Here is a 23,238-nt window from a genome sequence, read left to right as displayed (position 1 = left end):
AACTATACCCTTTACACACAAGGAAAACTCTTTATATACTACATTAAATGTTTCTCTAGCCCAATAGCTTCAGAGCAATTGCAGAACTGGGAAGGAGGCCCAGCAGGGTCCCTAGGAACACTTTGGAGTCCTTCTCTCCCATAAAAAGTACTATATCTCTGGAAATCAGGTCCTGGGACGGCATCACAGGGAACGGTGAAGGGACTGGTTTTCCAAAGGCTGGGTCGAGGGCTGCCTCGGGGCTGGCACCAGCAGCTACTTCAAGTTCCTTGCGTTATTTCCTATCACTGCCCTTGAGACTCTTCTTGGGGCAATAAGGGTTCCTTGTATGAAGTAGAACCCTGATTAGCCATCACCGACATCAGAAGATTCCTTAGAAGCAGCCACAAGAAGGGAGAAGAAGAAACATGAACCACCATCTTCTCTCTGGCACTGATTCCCCCCAAAGTTGCCTACCATGAATTTGTATAACTGGATTTTGGATACTGTATCTTTTTTAGTTCCTTAGGCAATGATAAATGTACAGTGTGTGTTATAAATAAATGCCTTTTTGATGACTCAATCCAAGATTGAGTTTGTTGTAGGATAGCTGAAAATTCCAAGCACTTATACTTTTGATCTCAAATATTATCAGGCAGGATCCCTACCCCTGATTCTCATCCTGTGCACATATAAAGAGATAAATGAATTCAGTATCAAAGACATGTTTTTCTAGCTTATCCTCTTTGGGCTAGGGGAGAATAAATGAATGGGATGGAAAGCTAAAATACATTCACAATCAGTGAATTCTTAAAGTTTCCAAAGGCACCAAAAAGCAAGATGGCATAAACGGCATTCATTTGCCCCAAAATATCCCTCTCCTTAACAGCTTCTTATAACACAGGATCCATAGTCCTAAGAGATTTCCAAGTGCCCTTGCAATATCCTTCCTGCTAGAAGTACTTGAAACATGATAACGCTCAGTGGTCAAGGCCAACTTATAGGTATTTTTTACAACATACTGACACTCATTACCGGTCTCAGTTGAGGCAGTCCCGGAAGCCCAGAAGAGAAGGAAGATTTGCTCAGATGCTACTTATTCTAGGACTTCTGGGTGACTACTGAGAGCATTATATCCCTTCAGTGTAATACTTTAACCAAAGTTAATCAAACTCAACAGTCACAAAATGAGCAGCAGTTCTTAGCTCTCTGAATATGGGTACATACTTGCAAGTCCATCTAATTCTTTGTGTAGGAATTCCATTAACCAATGCAAATCAGAGATCACTGTGTGGTCTAAAAAAAACTGGCAAATGTGATGAAAGGTCAAATAATTTGTTTGGGCCAGACAAAGCTAAAGTGTTAGAAGAAATATCCAGATCTACCTGATTCCAAGGCAGTCCCTCTATACAATATACCTTGTTGCCTCGATATTTAGGATATCCTGCCAAAATGTTCACTAGGGTCCTTTGTTGGGGCAGCTGGGCAGCACAGCACTGTGGACAGAGTACAGAGCTTAGAGTCAGGAGGACTCATTTTCCTAAGTTCAAATCGAGCTCCGGATACTTATTAGCTATGTTTCCCTGGGCAAGTCGCTTAACCCTGTATGCCTCAGTTTCCTCATCTAAAAAATGTACTAGAAAAGGAAATAACAGTCCACTCCAGTATCTTTGTCAAGAAAATCTCTAGTGGAGTCACAAAAGATCTGACACAATAAAAAACATCCAAATAAAAATGGGGCACTTTATAGGAGAACAAAGAGTATTTTTATAGAGTATTAAGCTCAAGATGGCCACTTCTACAAATAGCAAATTCTCAGCTATTTCTAGCCCTAAGGAATTGTTAAGCATGGTTAAACAAAATCCACATCTTATTCATGAGCCTTCGTTTAGTCATTACTTTCAAATGTCTATTGTATTTATAATAATCCCTAGTAAGTCATTTCCCTAAATTAATGAGGCAGCTTGAAGAAAGCAATGATCTGAGAAGTCAGAAAACCTGAGTTCAAGTTCCTGACTCTACATTTACTAAAGTAAAGTAATGTACTTCTCTGAGCCTTAGTTCCTAATCTGGAAAATGAGAATAATGCATAACATTTGTATTATTTACATCCTCCCATTGTAGAATCAAGGTCACCCCTATTAACTCCAAGATCAAATAAAAAATGCTTTGTTTGACATTCAAAACATTCATAACAGCCCTAACCCCACCCTCTGCCCCATTTCTCCATCTTTTTGAACTTTCTCCACTCAGGTAGTCTGGACTCCTTCATGTTCCATGAACAACAACCTCCATCTTTCAGCTCTTGAGTATTTTCTCTGGTTGTCCTCCATCCCTTGACTTTCTTCAAGTCCCTACTAAAACCCACTCATTCTAGTGCTTTCTGTCTTTTAATTATTTCCTATTTATCCTGTGTAGACCTTTGTATAAATTTGTTTCTTGTCTTCCCCCATTCATTTGTGAGCTCCTAGAAGGCAGGGACCTGCTTTTGCACTCTTCGCATCTCTATACTTAGCACAAAGCCTACTACAGAGAAGGAACTAAGGAAAAGATTTCTGTCTGTCTTAAGATGCCCTATCAGGTCTTTGCCTGCTCTAAATCTATGGCCTCAATGAAGGAGAAATTAATTCAAATCAAATATTAATTAAGTGGCTGTTACGTGCTTTGAGCAGAGTGTACAAAAGCCAGTTCTTCTCTTCAAAGAGACTTCCAGAGGGTGTGGGGGTAGGGGGCAGGAGAGATATATACAGATAAACACTCATAGTCATAAAATGCTATATAAAGAGTTGCTAATATTACTACTTAGCTTTCCCTATATGGCCACCTCTTCTTGACACACAGTGTAATGAGAACACTAAAATGGTCTTAAAAACAGTATCTTTGATTTGATCTTTTTCAAATACTTTCATATTTATTATCTCACTGTAGGAATAAGAAGAATGGAGAAACTAGAAAAACATATAATTAATCCCCAAATGGTCAAAAATTGACTACTTACATCTCTCTAAAACCGACTGGCACAGAATCAAAGAGATCAATGAGGAGGAACACATCACTGCTAAGCTTTGCCCTCACTAAAGCTACTTGGTGATGACCTGCAGTTTCCTATAACCCTACACCCTCTTTGCTCCTAGCACATTTGGTCTATGAAGAAGGAGGAGGGGCTGAGATTAAATTGCCACTTCAAGCAAAAAATGCATTCTGAAATAAAAGTCCTTCTTGTATCAACATGCTGGGAGCATAGTAGGCACTTCCTAAAGGTCTGTGGATTCAAACAGAATTGGGGAAAAAAGCAGACCCATATTCTGCAGTTTTAAAAAATAAAAAATAAAATAAAAACTTTAGTCTTTTATCTGAAACTCCAAATTGGGAGCTGAGAAAAGGCGGCAAGATCAAGGAGATAAGGGGTTAACACTCCCCCCCCCCCCAAATAAAAGAGCAACAGAGCAAATCTGACTGCATGTTTGAAAAAGCCTATATAAAATGTTACAAGCAAAACAGGAAAGCTTGTGTTAATAATGCATAAACCAAAGGAGAAAAAAAGCCACCCATTTAATGGAATAATGCTTTTATCCTTGCAGTTAAAATGAAATAAACCATGACTATTAATCTAGTAAGACCATGTAAAAATGTAATTTTTAAAACATTTACTAAAAGGGGATAGTTCAGTAACCACTCTAAAAATCAAGGCCTTGTGTACAGCAGCGTTCAAACGCTAAATACCAATCTCCTGTCGGTGGAGGCCATTACCCACCCTGTCTCCATAGCAACCCTAACAGTGTGCCTGACTTCAAAGACAAAGATGTAATTTCAGACTTCCAGCAGCCAGAGGGAGTGGTAAGAATATTCTACCCAGGCGGTGTCAGCTGATGATAAATTATAAAAATATCCAGGAAGGTTAGGAGGTGGATTGTACCACAGAATTCATATTCCTGGGGGAGACTTACATTAGTCAAACACACTCAGGGACAGCAAAGAGCTGAGAAGTAAACAGGAAAGAATCTCGATGGAGTCAGAATTTTTTTTTCCCCTAAATTACACAGTGCAGAGTTCTTTCTGCCTTCCTTTTCTCCCATTCCCAGGAAGTAAAAATAGCTGGGATCATGTCCCCTTTCTCATTGGGATGGAGAGCCGCTGAAGATCTCTCTGCACGTCCCTGCCAGGAGCCAGCTCGAGCTCTGTGCCCTGGTTTTCGGGGTTTGCCAAACGCCAGCAAGCCAGCTAAGGGAGCAGGGTCCATTTCTCCTCGGGTGCCACAGGAGACAGCAGAGATACCCTGGCCCTGGGGACTTTAAAATTTGACCCATGTCATATAAGCTTTTCCTCTCCCCAGAGCCAAGAATTATTATTGTTATTGGGGAGGGGAATGGGGAGGCGAACACACGTAGAGAGGAGCACTGAGCAACACAAAAGGCCCATCCACTGCCAACTTTTAAATTTGCTAGTCTACAGATTCTAGTGACTAAAAATAACCGTAAGATGAAGCCACGCAGATTTGTTTAACTTACAGGCTGTCACTGACAGGCTCTTAGTCAACAAAAAGTAACTATCAATCCTAGCTAAGAGGGAGCCTCACAAAATCCCATTAGGAAGCAGCAACTGTGTTTCCAGAGTCATAAAATACAAAAACGGTCAACTGAGTCGAGGTTTGAATTCTCCTTGGAGGAGCTTTGCTGTGAAGAATTATAATACAGAGATGGGGGGTGGGGGTGGGTCCTGTTTAAGGAAACTATGAAAAAAAACATACCTCCTACCTATAGAGGTAACCCTCATTTATTATGTAGGATCTCTCTCTTTGCCACCAAGTCCCCCCCCCATTTCCTCTCTTCCACATCTCTCTCTCTCTGACTTTTTCTCTCCCCTTCCCTCTCTTTTTGATTTCACTCCCTCCCTCTGGCTGGTTTTCTCCCTCCTCCTCTCTGTCTCCTCCCCTTGCTCTCTGTTTCTGCCTCTTCCCTCTCTTTGCCCTCTCTCCTATTTTTCTCCTTTCTCTTTCTATCGTTTTTTACTTTTTCCCTCCTTCCTCTATCTCTCTTCCTCCCTCCCTGTTTCTGGCTTCTCTACTCTTTCTTCCTTTCTCCTAGTTTTTCTGTCTCTCATTCTCTTTCTCCCTCTTTGCTACTGTTTCTCTCTCCCCCTCTCCCTTCCCCTTCCTCCCTCTCTTTCTCTCTCCTCTCCCCCTCTCCCTTCCCCATCCTCCCTCCCTTTCTCTCTCCCTCATTCTCTCTTCTCCCCTCTCCTTCCTCACTCCCTCCATCTCTGTCTCTCTCTCCCTCTCCCTTTTGTTTCTCTAATTTTCACTTCTCTTCTCTCCCTTTCTCTGTTTCTCTCTCCATCTGGCTCTACCAATTCCCTCCCTATTTCCTTCTCTCTCCATCTCTACCCCCCACTTTTTCTGTTGCCCTCTCTCCATCAAGGGTTCCTAAACTTATGTCCAAGAACTTGCTTTGTAGTTTTAAAAAGATAGCCCTTTCAATGTAATTGGTTTCCTTTGTACTTTATTTTATACATTTAGAAACATTATTCACAGAAAGGATCCACAGGCTTCAGGCCCACTAAGGAGGAGGACTATGGCACAGAAAAAGTTAACCCTTGCTCTAAATGAACCATTTTCCTCCTGTGGGTCAGAGTGGTGGGGGGCAGCAGCAGGAACGCTTTGGAACTCTGCAAGGAGTAGGCCGAGTTTCTGGTGACCTTTGCTTCAAAAAACAAGTCCCATAGAAAACAGGAAAATAGTAACAACAATCATTTCACATTTACATCTCACTTAATCAAGTAGAGAGGCATTTACTAAGCACCGTGTTAAATGCTGGTTGTACAAAAAAAGGCCAAAAGCAAAACTAAGCAGAGAGAGAGAGAGAAACACGACTTAATAAAGCACTTTCAGATTTGCCATGTGCAGGAGGCAGTAAAAGTATTCCTCCTACCATTTGACAGATGGAGATAATAAACTGAGTTAGAATGGACTTTAGAGGTCACTTAGACCAATCCCTCCCAGTTTTACAGACTGAGGCCCAGAGACATATGTGGTTTGTCCATAGCAGGACGGTAATAAGGAACACAGGATTTGAACACAAAGTACTTTAAGTCTAAAAATTAATGGGATGTTTATGGGTCAGAAAATTGGTAAATGGTTGATACCACCTATTCAGTCTTCTCTCCATCACCCTTATGTCTCGGTTTTAAGAGGATCAAAGAAAATGGCATGTGGATAGAATGCTACCACAAAATGTGGGACTTGAACTTCTACAGATAACAGGAACATTACCAAGGAAGGGATGGGCTTTATCTGTACTTGTCAATTATTTTATAAGCCTTCTATTATTTTTTTTTAAAGAAATGATCTCTGCCCCACAGTTATAGTATTCATTCATTCCTTCCATTGAGAAAATACATGTTTAAAAGCTACCATGAAATTAGTACTGCTTTTAAATCAATAATTTTATTGATCACAATAGTATCTAGTCACTTTATAGAAAAAAAGGTTATGTGAATGCTAGCACAAGGCATCTTATTTACTTAATCTATATACATTTTTGCTTACTTAAGAATTTGTGCCCCACATTTGGAATGTAATGCCACAGCTTTTGTGGGGCCTATAGCCTCAAGGGTAGAAACCTTTGAGTATATTATTTTTATTCACAATTTGACGTTACTTTTAAATTTCTAAAATACTTTCCTCAACACATCTCTATAGGGCAGATGGTACAAAGATGCAACCTAGGACTCATCTCTTTAAGTCCAGTGCTATATTTTACTGGATCACAAGCAAGGGAGGAGTGTCTGTTAATTAAAATGTAAAGAGACAAGGTAGACACAAAGAAAAACATCACCTTTCAGGTGATGTAAGCTTATATTCAGGCTAAGGTGAAAGAATCAGATGCAGAACTCTGCTCAAGGGTCAATCTTGTTTCAAAATTCATTTTTTTTTCTCCACTACGAGGATTTTTATCATGTTACATGCTGAGCACTGAAAAAGTCTAATGACGTTTATGTAAACTCAATAGATGAAGAGCAGAATTGCACCTTTGTGACACTGTGATCTACCAAAGGTGAATGCTAAGTACTTCCAACTTAGAGGAAAAGGTAACAATTTAATATGAAGACACTATTGAAAAAAGGGATCCCTGTGGCTTTGATTTTTTTTTAAATTAGTTTTGAAATATCTACCAAAAAAAAAAACAAAACTTCACTATAGAATTCTTTTTGAAAGAACAACTAAAATATGAATTCAAACTGGCATGTAGATGTTAAAAAATTGTTTGGATAAGAATGGTTATGGCCCTCAGAAGGCCTTGCCTACCAAAAATAAAGACAATGAACCAATGCCGAGTCTTAGAAGGACACCAGTCATTCCCAAGAGGTAATTTAGCACTGATGCTTACCGGAGCATTCAGAAACTTTTATACCTCAGAAACCATTTGCATTGCCAGGAAAGAAAGGGGAGAAAAAAGGCTATGCGATATGACTAAATATGAACATCAAAAGGAAGATCCTTAGCAAGATACTAATTCTTTTAATTCTGAATTACCTTAGGATGCACAATATTGAAATCATCAGGGACATTGATAAGATATTTTTTTAAAAACTTAAAATACAAGAGGTATTTGATAACGAAAGAGAATGTTCATTTTCCATGGATTTTATAGCTTTAACAGGCTCATTATGTTCTGAATATGCTGCACTAACACTTCAGATAACAAAACAGACATTATTGTTCACAAGCTGAAACATTTTGAAGGTGATTACTGATTCATCCTTAGAGTAGCTTTTAAAAATATTTTAAAAATAAACAAAAGTAAGCGATTTGTGAAGGTATTCGGTATATATATATAAAAAAAGAACATAGGATTTGCACAGATTTTGGTCAGAGGGCTTGGACTTAAATTCCAGCTCTGCTAACTGAAAGCTGTATGAGCAGCAATAAGTCATTAATCTGTAAACTCAGTTTCCTTGGTTGTAAAATAAGAATTATGGTCTAAATTCTATGATCTATAAATGTATTTAAACTGTAATACTAATTTAAGCACATGCTATTTTTAGAAACAATATTTTCAGTCTTATAAAGATAATGATCTCACATTCCCTTTCACATCAAGTCTATATCAGTTTCCAAAATAAAACTTCCTCCTTCCACTCCCTCCTCAAAAGATGCTTTGACCATAGGAAATCTGATTTATTTCAGCTAAGCATGGACATCCTGTAAATGAAACCCCATTTTTTACACACTATAAAAATAAAGAATTGTATTTGTTCTTGTTTAGTTGTTTTCAGTCATATCCAACTCTTTGTGAATCCTTTTGGGATTTTCTTGGCAAACTACTGGAGTGATTTGCCATTTCTTTCTCTAGTTCATTTTAGCAATGAGGAAACAGACAAAAGGGATAAAATGACTTGCTCACAGTCACACTACAAATCTAAACTTCGGAAAATGATTCTTCCTGACTCTAAGCCCAGCATTCTATCCCCTGCTTCACTATTATGAATTATGAATATCCATTAGTGTCACACATATTACAGTATGTATGAAAATTCAAACTCACAGGAAAAACAGATTACTTTTATATAACCCAAATAAACGAAACTTGATCTCAAAAATAAATTCAGAGTAGAAGTTACAATTTGAGGAGTGAACATAGAAAAAATAAAAAAGAATCTGCTATTGATTTTCAGCTGCATATTTATTATGTAAAGAAAAGTAGGCCTGCAAGTAGATTTGGTAGTAATTCTATTTTCCCAGGTGAAAGAGATACCTTCAAGGCTTTAATCACTTCAGTTTTCACTTTCTGTTTCTGTACTTTAGACTCCAGAACTAGTTGTTACTTGCATCTATGAGTACAGAAAATTGGTATTTGCAAAAAGGTACTTATTATTGTTAGGAAATACCACTTTCAAGGCAGATGTATTCCACAAGGAAAAATCTAAAAGGGGCTGTACTTAAACTATTCAAATTAGCTTATTATATTCTTATAATATGATATATAATACTAATTATATAAGTAATCAGGTTACAGACTGTAAACAAAACATTTCATGAGTGTTTTTCATCAATTGATCAGATCTATGTTTTTCTGATTTTAAGTAATTAAGAGATAAGTTGGTTCAGACATAGTCACTACATCCAGGGAACTTACACACTAAAAGAGAGGTGCCATACTGGTGGCCACCAGAATGTAGAGCAGCCTCAAGCAAATTAAAATGGAAAGTGTTTAACAAAACAAACAAGAGGGCAGCTGGGTAGCTCAGTGGAGCCAGGAGGTCCTAGGTTCAAACCCGGCCTCAGCCACTTCCCAGCTGTGTGACCCTGGGCAAGTCACTTGACCCCCATTGCCCACCCTTACCAATCTTCCACCTATGAGACAATACACCGAAGTACAAGGGTTAAAAAAAAAAACTATAATGCAACTTAGATAACATTCATTTGTGGTTTTCAAAGTCAATATGGGATCCATAGGGACCTGGTTTCTATTTGAGTTTGATGTCACTGGTTTAGAAGCTTACAGTTATAGATCATGAAATAGATAATACAAATCAAGTGTTTCATAAACCTCAAAATGATTTGTGAATGTCAGCTATTAATACAGAATAATATTACTTGTAACTTACATTTAAGTGCCATAGTTTTCAATGACTTCAGTGGTCTCATTTGATAACCTGAAATTACTTCAGCAAAAGAGAAAAAGAAGTTGCTTGGGAAATCATCAACACTTTATAAATTCAACACATTTATCAAGCACTTACTCTGTAGAGACCATTGGATGAGGAGACAGACTACAGAAAAGAGGAAAACAGTCTTTGGCTTTAAAAAGGTAAAGGCAAAGTGAAACCTAAGAAAAATGAAGAGATGACCTTATTTCTTAAAGGGCTCAAATGTATCCAGATGGGCATCCAGAATTTTAGGGAAACTGGAAGACATGTCCATGTCAAGGGGAGAACTAGAAAAAAGAAAATGAGAATATTTGACCTGTTAAGAGAAGACTTAAGGAAGCTTTAATACCTATTTTTAAAGATGTGGATGGCTCTTTTATAGAAGAGGCATCTACTTTGTTGCCTGGTCAAAGCAACAGGTCTAATTTGTATAAAAGCAGATGTACAATTTTTATGAAAAAACTCCAACTATCTAAAAAGTCCCAAAGTGCTAGAAACGGTTTCAAAGAGGCAATGATGTACTTCCTCATTAATGAGGTCATCTAAGGAGGCTGAGGATGTGGGAGGAGGAAGGTGCATGGGGAATACCTGTTTAGGTATGGATTCATCTCAATGATTTCTGGGGCCCCTTTTCAACTTCTGAGATTCTGAGATCCAAGCCAGAGTGAGGAAGCCAGATGAGTCAGGAATAGTCAATGAAAACAGTGAAGGCAGGTGAAAATTATTAACCTATCTAAAAGTTCTAGGGCACAACTTGACCTAAACACTCTCTCATTTCCTTGTACTAAGCTTAGTGAATACTAGTCTGGTCATTTAAAAATTTTACCATTGGGAGACCTGTGTATAGCTCACACATCAATAAGCACAACCACCTCTAGAATGAAAGAACAGCACTAATAATCAGGGTGAGAATGCTGGAAAGGCATTTTCTCTGACCAAATTACCACCTTGAAAATGACCTCATTCAGGAAGCAACATATTTCCTTTAATTAATGTCATCTAATCAATTGGGATGTGAAAAGCAAAATTCAAACAAGCATATTTTCCTATACTAATTCAATTATTCAGACAAGCCTCAAAATCTGGTTCTTACTGACTTAGTAAAATACTTCTGAATCATGTAACTATTACCCAGGGGGTCATCATTATTTATCTTAAAAAGACATAAAAAATGATTGCCTCTTACTACCTCAAATCTCCTTCCCACTCAAGTAGATTCCATTTAGTCAGTGAGAGATCCTAGATAATGCCAATGATGCTTATAAATCCTTCCTTTAAAACTGGGAAATATTGAAGGAAATTCTAAAACCAGTTGGTGACGATCTCATTATCCTCCTTCCTGGTCATATTCTACTTCTGAAATTATAGTCAGTTCAGGATTACATATTTTAGGAAGGGCTCTGATAAACTGGAGAGTTTGAAGAGGATGGCAACTAGGGCAGGAAAAGGTCTTGGGATCATGCCATGAGAAATGGCTAAAGGATCTGGGAATATTTGAACTAAAAACAAGACAACTTAAGGGACATGAAAGCTTTCAGTTTATCATATGGAGAGGGATTAAGCCTTGTTCTGCTTTGTGTGAGAGGGCAAAATGGGAAGAAGAGGTGGAAGTTGCAAAAAGAAACATAGATTTCATGTGAAGGAAATCCTAACAGTGAGAGTCACTGAAAAACAAAATGGGCTGCCACCGAAAGTAGTCTTCTAATGATGCTATGTAGAGGATTCTGATTCTGGTACTGACTAGTTTCAATTCACAATTTTTAAAAAGACTTATTAAGCAACCATGTACAAGGCACCAGGAATGCAAAGATGAAAACAGTCTCTATCCTCAAAAGGCTTTCATTCTACTAGGGAAACAGTATTTACACTAATATGAAATTCCAAGCAGTGTTTTGAAGAGAAAGGGAGTATGGAGTGAGAGGTCGTCACTGAGGAGCCTCCATCAGAGCTGTGCTCTGAAACAAACAAGGGATTCTCTGAGAATTCAAGAGGAAGTGTACCCCCAGATAGAGGGGACACCCAGGAGAGACCCAGAGGGAGTGGATGGAATATTGTAGATGGGGATTTGCTGCAAGTCAATCCAATTAGAATCCAAAGAGTGTGTAGAAAGTATGACATGAAATAAAACTGGAAAGAGGTGTGAGGAAGGTAGATTGTGGAGAGCTTTAAATGTCAGGTTAAAAAGTTTTTATTTTATGCTGTGCAATAAGGACCAATTAGATTGGAGGGAGAGGGGTGAAATAATCAGATCTATGCCTTAAAAATATCAATGTGGCAGCTTTGGGGAAGATGGTTTGGAAAGGAGCTTGAGGTCCCTTTTCAACTTTGAGGTTCTGTGAAATCTAAGTTCTTTTTTGGAGGAATGTTTACTAGAATCATTTTAGTATTTTTAAGTCATTCTTTTGTGATGGCTCTTCCTTCTGCCTGGTACCCACTTTTTGCTTATTTTAACCTCAATGTGAAGATAAATGTCAGTTTAGGTCAGCCCATTCTGCTAAAATTTTCCTCCCCTCCAAATGAAGCAATAGAATCTAAAATGAGTGTTTGGGATTATCAAGATCATTAATGTATCCACACTATTATAGCACCTCTTTTACTAACTAGAAATGCAATTCTCCTCCTTATCTTTGTTGTTGTCATATTCTCTCTCTCTCTCTCTCTCTATATAGATAGATAGATAGATAGATAGATATAGATATATAGATATTTGCACTTGCCTACACATGCTAATCTATCCAAGAGAATGCAAGCTTTTTGAAGGCAGAAATAGCAATTTTAAACCTTTGCAGCCCTCAGTTGCTAAGATTAATATAATTGTTGTTCAGTTGTATTCAGTTGTGTCTGACACTTCATAACCCCTTTTGAGGTTTTCTTGACAAAGATACTACAGTAGTTTGCCATTTCCTTCTCCTACTCATTTTACAGATGAGAAAAGTGAGACAAACAGAATAAAATGACTTGCCTAGGATCACAAAGCTAGTAAGTCTCCAAAGCCAGAATTAAACTCCTGAAGATGAATCTTTCTGACTCCAGGCTGAGTACTCCACTGCTCAGCCTAGCTATTCTACACTTAATATGTATGTATTCGATAAAACTATATTCCTATATATTTTGCTTTGTAAATAGTCATATTTCACACTGTCAATGTTGCAATTAATCCTGTGTGAGTTCCTCTGGCATGTCACCATTCAGCATATCATCTGTATTTGGTCACTTACATATTCTATGTGTGATATAAGTCTTCTTTCATATCATGAGAAATACAGAAATACACATTGTGTGATAGCACTGGCATGACCTAAATCAGACTATTTACTCAAAATGTCAGATAATTGTTAAAAACTGTTTCTAAGTGTAACTGAAAAAAAAATGTTAGAGGTAAAAGGACAAAAAAAAAATTTCAATATTCCAACATTCTCTAAATATAGTACATCTTGAAATAAAATAAAGATGAATGGAGCAGAGTAGTGGGAGTAGAAGGGAGAGTGGTGGGAGGAAGGGAAGATAGGCAAGGAAGAGGTACTTTAATACAAGGCTATAAGATAAAGTGGGAAGACACATATCTACCATTCATGAGAACTGAGTTCTAATCAAGGTTCAATCATTAAACATCTATGTGATGGAACAAAGCACATAATCAATGTCACAGTTTCTTTACCTGTAAAATGGGAATGACATATCACAGTTCACTGCAATATTCCCCAACTCTTTCTACAGGTACTCTCCTAAAAATATTATGTAGAAATTTTGCTCTTATAGCAGTCAACCTTAACAAGAATTCCAACTGGTGGCATTATTTCTTGCTTGGTAGGCTATCAGCATCAACAGCCCCTTCACAAATAAGAATTTCAAAGGTCATTGATAACCACACAAATGTGTAATAAAATTATAACCAAAATTGCATTGGTCAAGGCATTTGGGCTCCTTAACCTTCAAGTAACTCACGAATGGCATTAGGGGCATGTAGAATTTTTATACTTCCTTTTTTACTACCAGAGAAAAGAGAAAAATCAAGATATCTGGCCAATCATAAGAAACAATTTTAAAAGCACAGAAACATTTCATAAACTAGGAAAGCCAGAGAATAAGCAGTGCCCTTCCAAATTCATTATCACTGCTCACAAAAGCTCTGTAAGACTCAATTCAAATTTTGTTACAAGAAAGTAAGAATTTTACCATATAATCTGTCTATATACATACACATTGAAAAGAATCTATTTGCAAACATGTATCATACTTTTGAGACTTAAGTTTCTTTCCATAATATAACTTATCAGGTTCATAAATTAATCATACAGTAGGGAAAAAATCTTAAAACTAGAAGGAAATTAGAGTTAGATAAGCTTACAAAACTGCTTAAAGATAACATAAGGTAAACTACAATATTTTAAGGGGAAAATTAAAAGCATTTAGTGGAAGTTCAAAAAGAAGACTTAGATTTACTGCAAATCAAAATTTCTCAGTAATTAGAGCTGTTCAAAATTTTACTTAATTTCACAAACTAGTTACTCTTGGCCCTCAAACCACACTTTTTACTCCTACTCCCAGGAAAACAAATTACCATCCAATGTTTGCACAGGTTAGGGATTACTATTGGAGGGAGATAGGAAGGGAGGGAGGGAATCCCAGTATTTAGATAGAAGACAATAATGTGAGTAATTAATAACTATAGTACTGTCTTAAAAATAAGATGCACCAAGACCTCGAACAAATGACTAAAAAAAACCCCAAAACATTAGTCATTTCCCACTTTTCAAGCACATCTACACAGAGGCAGTGAGAAAACTGAGAAGAAATATATTAATCAAAGGAAAATATAAGTTGAAAATGGGATTGGAGGTTGAGAGGAGATGATGACGATGATGATGATGATGATGATGATGATGATGATGATGATGATGATGATGATGATAATGATGATGATGATGATACATACCAACTATGGGAGATTCTCCAAAGAGAAATGGTGATTAAAAAAAACACAATATTCAATCACAGAAGGATATATCAACCAAAAAAATATATAATAATATTCAATATGTCGAAGAAATGTTTCACACAGTATGAGGAATAAATGACACTACTCTGTTCTAATGATGGTCTCCTGAGCATCCAACTTTTCTACAATTCACACAATAAAATCATACAATCTTCATAATCAAATTCGATAATTATAAATTCTCTTCCTAGCTCAGTTCAGGATAGGGAAAAATACAGTATAATCAAGGTCTTCAGGACTGTTTTTGCACAACATATTAAGTCATTAATTATAGGTAAGGCAAGATGGGGGTATGAATAACTAGATGGTTAGGAGGAAGAGAGATTGCACATTGAGATAACCCTTGTGTTCATGAAGTTTACAATCTAATAAGGAAAATATTGTGTGTGTGTGTGTGTATGTGTGTGTAAAGTTTTAATTGTACATTTCCATGTATACTAACAACATTTTAAAATCATTAAAGTGTTTTTCTCTAGAAATTAATACTATAGTTCCTTTCATTTTCTTTTAAGACAATTTTAAGGTGACATCATGGACTTTTGCAAGAATGATATAAAAATAGTTAATTCTGATGCTACTAAAGCCTACTAAATACAAAGTTCTTTGGGGACTATTCCTCTCTGATCTTTATATCTTCTCCAGAAACCTAGTATAATGCATTACGCATACTAGCTATTTAGCAAGTGCTAGTTGGGGATTTTCTTCGCTTTCTGGCTTCTATTCTCAACTTTACTATAAGTCTGTGTTTCCAAAAGTCCTTTGCATATCTCTCTACTGCTTCCACAAATCCCTGCCTGGCCTCCAAAGTATACTAATTTTACCACCCAAACTCTCTTGGTCTAAAGCGCAGGCATACCTCACCTTTTCCTTAAAGGTTTTTGGTTTGTTTTCTTTTTTAAAGAAGGCTACTAATTTCTGAAAGGAAAGAATGCAACCAAATTTACAGAGTAAAAAATGGTCACACTATAAAACACAAAACATCTGCATCTTAAATACCCCTAAGTAAGTCATTAAAATCAACCTCCTTTGACTAGACCTATTCGTTTTCTCCAGCTGACTTAAAACCAACTTCTGATTATTTTCCCCTATGAGACTAGGGATTGGCCCTCTGACCCCTTGCTCCCACCACACTGGACAACACTTTCAGACACTATGAGGCCACCACAATAACTCCAGGAGTCCAACCACTAAAGGTAAAGATGTGGTCCCTTCCTCCTCCTAAGGTGCCTACAACCCAGCTCCTTGTCAATGTCAGTGATGCCTGCAACATCCCATTAGTCACAAAGGTTCAAAATCTTTGTCATCCTTTTAATTTTCCCTCCTCTTTCATAACCTATATCGAGTCACCAAATCCTAGATTTTTGCTCTCCTTTCCGTTCCCACTGTTCCACTATGAATGCTTATGGAACTTGAAGATAACAGAGTTTTAGGACGGATAGTTATTAAATTAGATTTTAGGATCCGCAGCTAAAAAGATCGACAGGCTGGAACAATAGCTCAATCCAAAAAGATTCATGGGTGATAAAGGGAAAATGCCGCCCTTGAGCAGTGTTCAGAATGAAGGATGTGAGAGCACCCCTTCACGTGGGCCTGGTTTGATCTCAGCTGGCATTCTCTATTTGGAGAAAGACATGAGCCAGCTTAGCAGAAGAAGCATCAAGGTCTGGAAGGAAGACAACCCCAAGAGTCAGAGGGCTCAAAACTAAGCAATGAGAATTCAGGGAACTAGAAATATTTAGGTTAAAGAAAAGAAGCTAAGTGGGAACATAATAGCTAACTGTAAATATCTAAGGGCTATCATAAGGGATGAGGATGTGATTTATTCTTTATAATGCCAGAGTACTCAAGCCAGGAACAAATGAAGAATTCCCTAACACGCAGGGCTCCAAAAATAGCTTAGGCTATCTATGACATTTTGATGGAAGGGAGTTTTGTCATTGTAGTTGGTATACAAAATGAAATTCTACCATAATTTCTGATGAACAATTCTTTTTTTTTTTTTTTAAACTCATACCTTCTGTTTTGAGAACCAATACTGAGTATTGGTTCTCAAGGCAGAAGAGCTGTAAGGGTGGGCCAGGAAATGGGGGTTAAATGGCTTGCCCAGGATCATACAACTATAAAGTGTCAGAATCTAAATTTGACCCCAGACCCTACCCCATTTCTAGATTTGACTCTTTATTCACTTAGTCAACTAGTTGCTCTCAATATTTGTATTTTAATGGTTTGGGGCAGGGAACAAAGAGTAGAATGATAAAACTGTTCAAAGAAGACAATTTTAAAACATATATATTCTATAACTCTCAAAATGCTACCCTTTAAGTATTTGAAGTAATGAATCAATGGTCTAGCATATAAAACGATTGATCGTGGCAGAAAATGTCTTTGGTAATACATTTCTGATTGTTAATAAAAATGCTTCTATTTATTATGAATGTTCTTTTACCCTAACTTTTATATATACACCGATGACCACTGAAATCAATACATACAGAACTCTTTACCAAATAGATTTGGGGGCACAGGCAAAAAACAAGCTATCAAACACGTCCCTCTTTCAACCTCCAAATCAAAATCATGTCACATTTAAAATATTTTAGATGTGTAACTAGTGAGAAAAGCATTTGAAAAAGCTTAGTCACTTTTCCAAGGCTTTAAAAGCTCCACCTCCCCTCCCTTATTTCAGGCTTAAACAAAGTTCAGTGGGGCATCAAGCTGCCTGTTTTAAATTATAGTCTGTATTTTAAAATAGAATGCATGCACGACATGTTCCTAAAGCTAGAGGGTGGGAGTGTTATTCACTGAAAATTGAAGGCTTGTTGAGTCAATAATCTTCTTTCACAGAGTAACAATTTTCAGCTAAAATTTCTTGACCCAAACAAAGGAAAACAAGACCATTCAGTTATTTTACAACACTGCAGAGAAAGGAAAAAGGGGGAAAAAACGAAAAAAGGGAAAGACACCTCTCATATTCTATATTGTGAGGAAGAGTGGATAACTTCATTGTCAGGTAAAGACTTCTAGGAACTATTTCTCCCCTAACTTGACAGTCTGGATTTAACATATCCCAAAATAGCTACTTCCATTCTAAAGAACCATAAAAGCAAATACCCAGAGTCCACAATTACTATCAAAAACTACAGCAGTATATGAATCCCTCCCTGATTAAATAAAATATAAACATTTTTTCAAAAGGTGAATTTGAAGGGAAAGTCTGCAAATTGAATTCAAGGTTCCCACTGACTTAGATGACAAGAAGAGAGACCCATTTGTTAATGGTCAATCCATGAGCAATATAGAGAAAAAAAGTTGCCTGTAAGGCATGTCTATTGTGGTAGCCAAGGCAGGCAAAGGCCAGTACAAAGATAGAAAGAGGGAGGAGCTCTCTCTCCAGGCATTTCCCTGCTACATTCCAGGAATTGTAGTCATAGAGTGAAAAAGGCAAAGCAATAGGGAGAAAGGTTTTCTGTCTCTTTAGACTATCATAACTACTTTTTAAATTTTTCAAGTAAAAAGATAAAAAAAAAAAAATTAGACATATTTTTATATCACTTCTTCCACATTTGCCAATCTCTAACTACAGGGCACCTCCAAAAGTCTTAGCATGATTTTTAAAGTATTGCCACAGTCATTTTTTATTATTTTTTTCCCACTTTCACTCCTCTTTGAAAATCAAGACTGTACTTAGGCAGCAGGTGACACACAATGGGTGGTTATTCTTAACTCCAGATTGCCTATGCTGTAAAGTCTTAGACGTAGAGGCAAAATAACATGAAGAGTCATGGGTCCTTGATAATGTTTAACTGCATCTTAAGGTAAACTACACTAAATGTAGATATGCTGCTTTATAAATTATACCTTGAGAAAATGTTATAGGCTAACTTTGACAGGCACTGTTAGTTTCGATAAATCAAATATATCTTGAATGCCATTTACCTATTCCCCTTCTAAAGTTATCTTCTTTCTTCCATTACTAAAAATACAGATCATTGCAAATTATTTGACATGTTGGCTTTCCTTAAATGAATTTTTTTTAACTTATCCTTATTCACTTGGGCTGTACTAATTCACAATCTATATAATCATTTTTAGTGGGCTGGAAAATCCACTTTTGCCCAATCTGGCTTTAAAATTTTTAAAAAAAAAAAGGCTCAATGAATGAGTTGTATAAACAAGATTGCTGGGGGCATGATGAACCCATTTAAGGTTTTGTTGACTTTTTTTTTTAAAGGATTTTGGCATAATATTGGAATGCAGATGGTATTGCTATTTACAAATAAGGTTTACTTATTCATTAAAGCAGGTCAAAAGAGCTTGACCTATAAAAGAAGGTAGGGAGTATTTTAAGTGGCTGCATACATAGATTCTTATAAAGTAGTCAGTATTTCAGATATTTTTATGGATTTAAACTGGTCTGTCAAAATGGTGAAAAACAGATGCTTCATTTAAATCATAATAACTACCTAATCAAACTGATCATTTTTAACCAGCTTCATTAGGTGGTTAAAATGTTAAAAATACCCATTATTAGTAGGATTTTTTTCCACCTCCAATATACTTAACATAGTTTATAATGGAATATATATAAACTGCCATTAAGTAACAGTTAGAAAGAATGAGTAAAAATTATGCAAAGAATCTATGAATGACTCAAGAGCATATTCCAATATCATTCTTGGGTAATTTAAAATATCAACCTTGCCAAATTTAGATATTTACACACACAAGCACACACACAAAAGTAAAAGCAAGACAAGTTTGATAAGATGGGTTTGTTATAGAACGGGGTGAATGCCAATAAATATATTTCATGGGTACCAAAAAGAAAAACTGCCTGATGACAGGTACAGATGTATTATGACTAGTTTAACAATTGATGGCTTCTGATTATACTTCAGGCACCATAAATCACAAGATCATAGATTTAAAGTCAAAAGGGACCTCAAAGATCATATAAGAGAGACCCTTCATTTTACAGATGAGGTAGCTAAAGGCACCAAAGATGAACTAACTGGTCCAAGATCAAATAAATGAAAAGTAGTTCAGATGGAATTCAAACTCAGGTCTCTAACCTAAAATCTAGAATGCTTTTCCAATTAGTAGTAGTAGTATACAGATAAAATGATAGGTAGATAGATAGATAGATAGATAGATAGATAGATAGATAGATAGATAGATAGATAGATAGATAGATAGATAGAGACAGACACAGACAGACAGACACACAGTCAGACACACAGACAGGAACCTAAAAATATTTGCAGAGACACCCAGCAAGAAATAAAATGGGATATGGCCACAATAGAAAAATCATTCAGCATTGGAATATAATATAAAAATCTATTTAAATGTATCAGAAAATAGAAACATAAGTACTTTGTGCCAGATGAAAAGGAAAGAACATTAAAAAAAAGATTCTTATATGAGAACTGAGCCATAGGACACATACATCCAGAAAGAGCAAATATCCTTAAAAACTACAATAAAGGAGCACACTACTAAAGATCTCAAATACACACAGAGAAAGAAATTAAAATGCTAAACAGTTTATAAGATCTGTAAATTATTAACTGAAAACAATTAGTCAATAATGAATCTTAGCAGCTCACTCCTTATAACACTGGACATTCGGATAGAAGTATTCAAGGATAAGGAGGGTAATCAAGCAAACTTCCCATAGCAGAGCTTTTCAATTATTTAATGTTATAACAGTTCATTTCCTCATTAGTTGTCCTTTACAGTTGGTTGTCAACCATCATTTATAAAACCCTTAATCTGAGAACAGGAGAAAAGAGGATTTTAAAATGTATTTTAATAACTCCAAAATATAAAAGTTATTGCATAAAAAACATTGCACACTGAAAAACACCCTTGTCAACACATACAAAATACATCCTAGCTGATAAAGTGCTATCTGCAAACTGCCACAGCTCAAATAGACAGCCTTTTCAACAAACATTAAGAAATAATATATGTGATAGCATGAAAATAGAGCAGAGAGATAAAGAAGCTATTGGTTCATGCACTACTTTTTTTTCATTCTAGGGAACCAATTTAAATTTCATAAAACAATTTCTTAATATTTAGCAGGGATCACAATTGATCAACAAAAACTTTAAGAAACTTGGATAACACAATATACAGACATCCGCTCATCCAAACTACCATCTAACTTCCATTCACAATCAGACAGTTAAAGAGACAATAGTATATTCTGAGAACATAAACAGCCCATTAATTTTTCAGACATGAAAACTGTTAATTAGGGGTATCAAAAATACTTGCAAAAACAGAAGATTGAAACAAGATTTATACTTTGCAACTAGCCTACATCCTACAATGCAATGCTAAATGAGTATTATTAATTCCAAAATAAGTAAGATAAGGTAGAGAGTGTGTGTTTAACAACCATCTCATTACCAATGTTTATTGCTGAGTATTCATAAACAAATACATTATATCTTGGTTCATTCATCCCTGAGGCTCAAATAAAAACAAATGCTATCCCAGCTTTTTAGTTAATTTCCATCCTTCAACAATCATTTTTAATGGAGTTTATGAGCCATACTGATTGTTCTAGGAATATAACGGAATATTTTTAACGAAAAAGTAACTAAGAAAAGTATCTTTCATTTTATAGACAGATTATTTAAGAGTGAGATAAATCAAATATAGATAAAATTGTCTAAAAGGATCATCTGGAACTAAAAGAAATTTTATTAATTTAAGCAGTTCTAAGGAATAAAACATAATTCATTCAATGAGCTTGGTATATGTATGCCATGTGAGAGCAAACTAGTTGCATTTTATAAATTTTTCATTTTTAATGGTAAAAGAAAGATTCTTATATCGAGTGAAGGAAATGGGATAAGGAAACTCAAAGCAAAATGGCTCATTCTCCCACTGCTAAAAAAGTAAAGAGAACGAAAACTGCTATAGAACATCTAAATGTTTTATTTCATCATATAAATATGAAGTTTTTTCAGGGAGTAGGGATGCGAGGGTGGGGTGGAGCACAAGAATGTGTAGATGTGCATCTGTGTTTGTATTTATGTGCACATAGACTAAAAAGCAACAAGACAAATGAAGTATTACAATCAGCAAAAAATATTTAACCAAAAAAAATTTTTTAACCGATTATGGCTAATGACAGAAAAAGTCAGCAACTGTAATAGTCACCAAAGAGACTTCCTTTAGGAAAGAGTATCATCTAGACTTAATGTAGATTACTTAGAGCATCTGCCTTCTAGGAACATGCCTTTTGAAAAGAAATACTCTGTAAAGCTTCTAAGAAAGAGCTCGTTGAACGATTTTTTCCCCTGATTCTCACATTTAACAAAGGCGCAATAAACAATGGCTCATTTTTTCAATATATTAATTACATTTCCAGAACAGGCAGATTAATGTCTTACTGGTAAACTTGATGGTCTTTCTTGCTGTATTAGGCTCAGCTCTTCATGGTTAGGCTTTCCTGGTGCCATCGGAGGTTGAGATCTAGTTCCATAGCCTTCCTGAGACATGTCCTAAATGAATACAAAAAGGAAACTTATAAATATCTCTCAATAGGTTATGGTATAGGAGGTAAATATTGACAAAAGTCTTGGGATATTTATTATAACTCAACATTTTACTTAAAAGGCAAACATTTTTAATAGTCAAAGATCTTAATTACAAATTATCTGGGTTAGGCAAAAGAAAAGTAAAAGCTACAACCAAACTCTTCAATAAGTTTTAAGTCATATCTTATGACTAAATATTAATTTAGATAGATTATCCTGTGCATAATTCCTCTGAAAAACATTCACATAATCAGCAACTTCAGCAAGTTGTTTTGTTACTCATTTGTCTTCCATAATCCCTGCCTGAAATAGCATTATAAATAATTATTAAGCTCACAATGTCCTCAATATTTAGCAAATTAAAAAATGCATAGAACTATCCCTATTTATCTGGCATTGAAAGGACAATAAGGGTGTTGGAACTTTTCTATAATACATAATTAAGTACAATAAACTTCTCCCTAAAGTCTTTTTTTACATGTTCTCAAACATTTTTACAAAGGTACTATCGGTGATTTAAGACCTTTTGCAAAAACAAAATTCTGTAATCTAAACGACCGTATAAGACAAAACTTACTTTATACAAGCAAGTTCCTGCTCAATAAAAATCTCTAGCTGAAAACCTATGCTAAAATGCTGAATATTTATTTCCTATTACTACCATTTATACCTGAAGTCAAGCAGGAGGGCAGAATGCAAAATACTCATTATAGCACGTCTAACTGGCAACACAACTTGAAGAACCAGTTTCTGATTATGGAGATGAAAGGGGGAAAGAAAACATCACACCTTAAAACTTTCTGTACCCCATTTCCCCTGAAAAGTTCAACTCGGTGCTGAATGGATCAGCGTTTATAGTCTCCATTCCGGTGTTCATGTTACTTAAATATTTTTTTAAAGAGAATATTGTTCAACTAAAATTTTATAAAAAGCCTCTCCTTGCCCCACCCCTTTCTCATAAGGTACACACACTTTAAATTACATAGCTTCTTAAAAAAGAAGGCAGTTAGAGCCAAGAAACTTTGGTTCAATAGCCTTTCTCCCCTGAATACA

The 23,238-nt window shown here is 36.0% G+C and overlaps 1 protein-coding gene across 1 annotated transcript in view; it reads right to left on the bottom strand.

Annotated features, from left to right (window-relative positions):
- ARID1B (AT-rich interaction domain 1B) overlaps positions 1-23,238 on the bottom strand; it is a 571,310-nt gene that overhangs the window by 322,854 nt on the left and 225,218 nt on the right. Inside the window, exon 7 of the mRNA XM_044671750.1 lies at positions 22,039-22,149. Coding sequence (XP_044527685.1) covers positions 22,039-22,149 — 111 coding nt within the window. The remainder of the gene's footprint in view (positions 1-22,038; positions 22,150-23,238) is intronic.

This window comes from Gracilinanus agilis, chromosome 4, assembly GCF_016433145.1.
Source record: "Gracilinanus agilis isolate LMUSP501 chromosome 4, AgileGrace, whole genome shotgun sequence".
NCBI classification, from domain to species: Eukaryota; Metazoa; Chordata; class Mammalia; order Didelphimorphia; family Didelphidae; genus Gracilinanus; species Gracilinanus agilis.
This window is presented reverse-complemented; position numbering and strand designations above follow the sequence as displayed.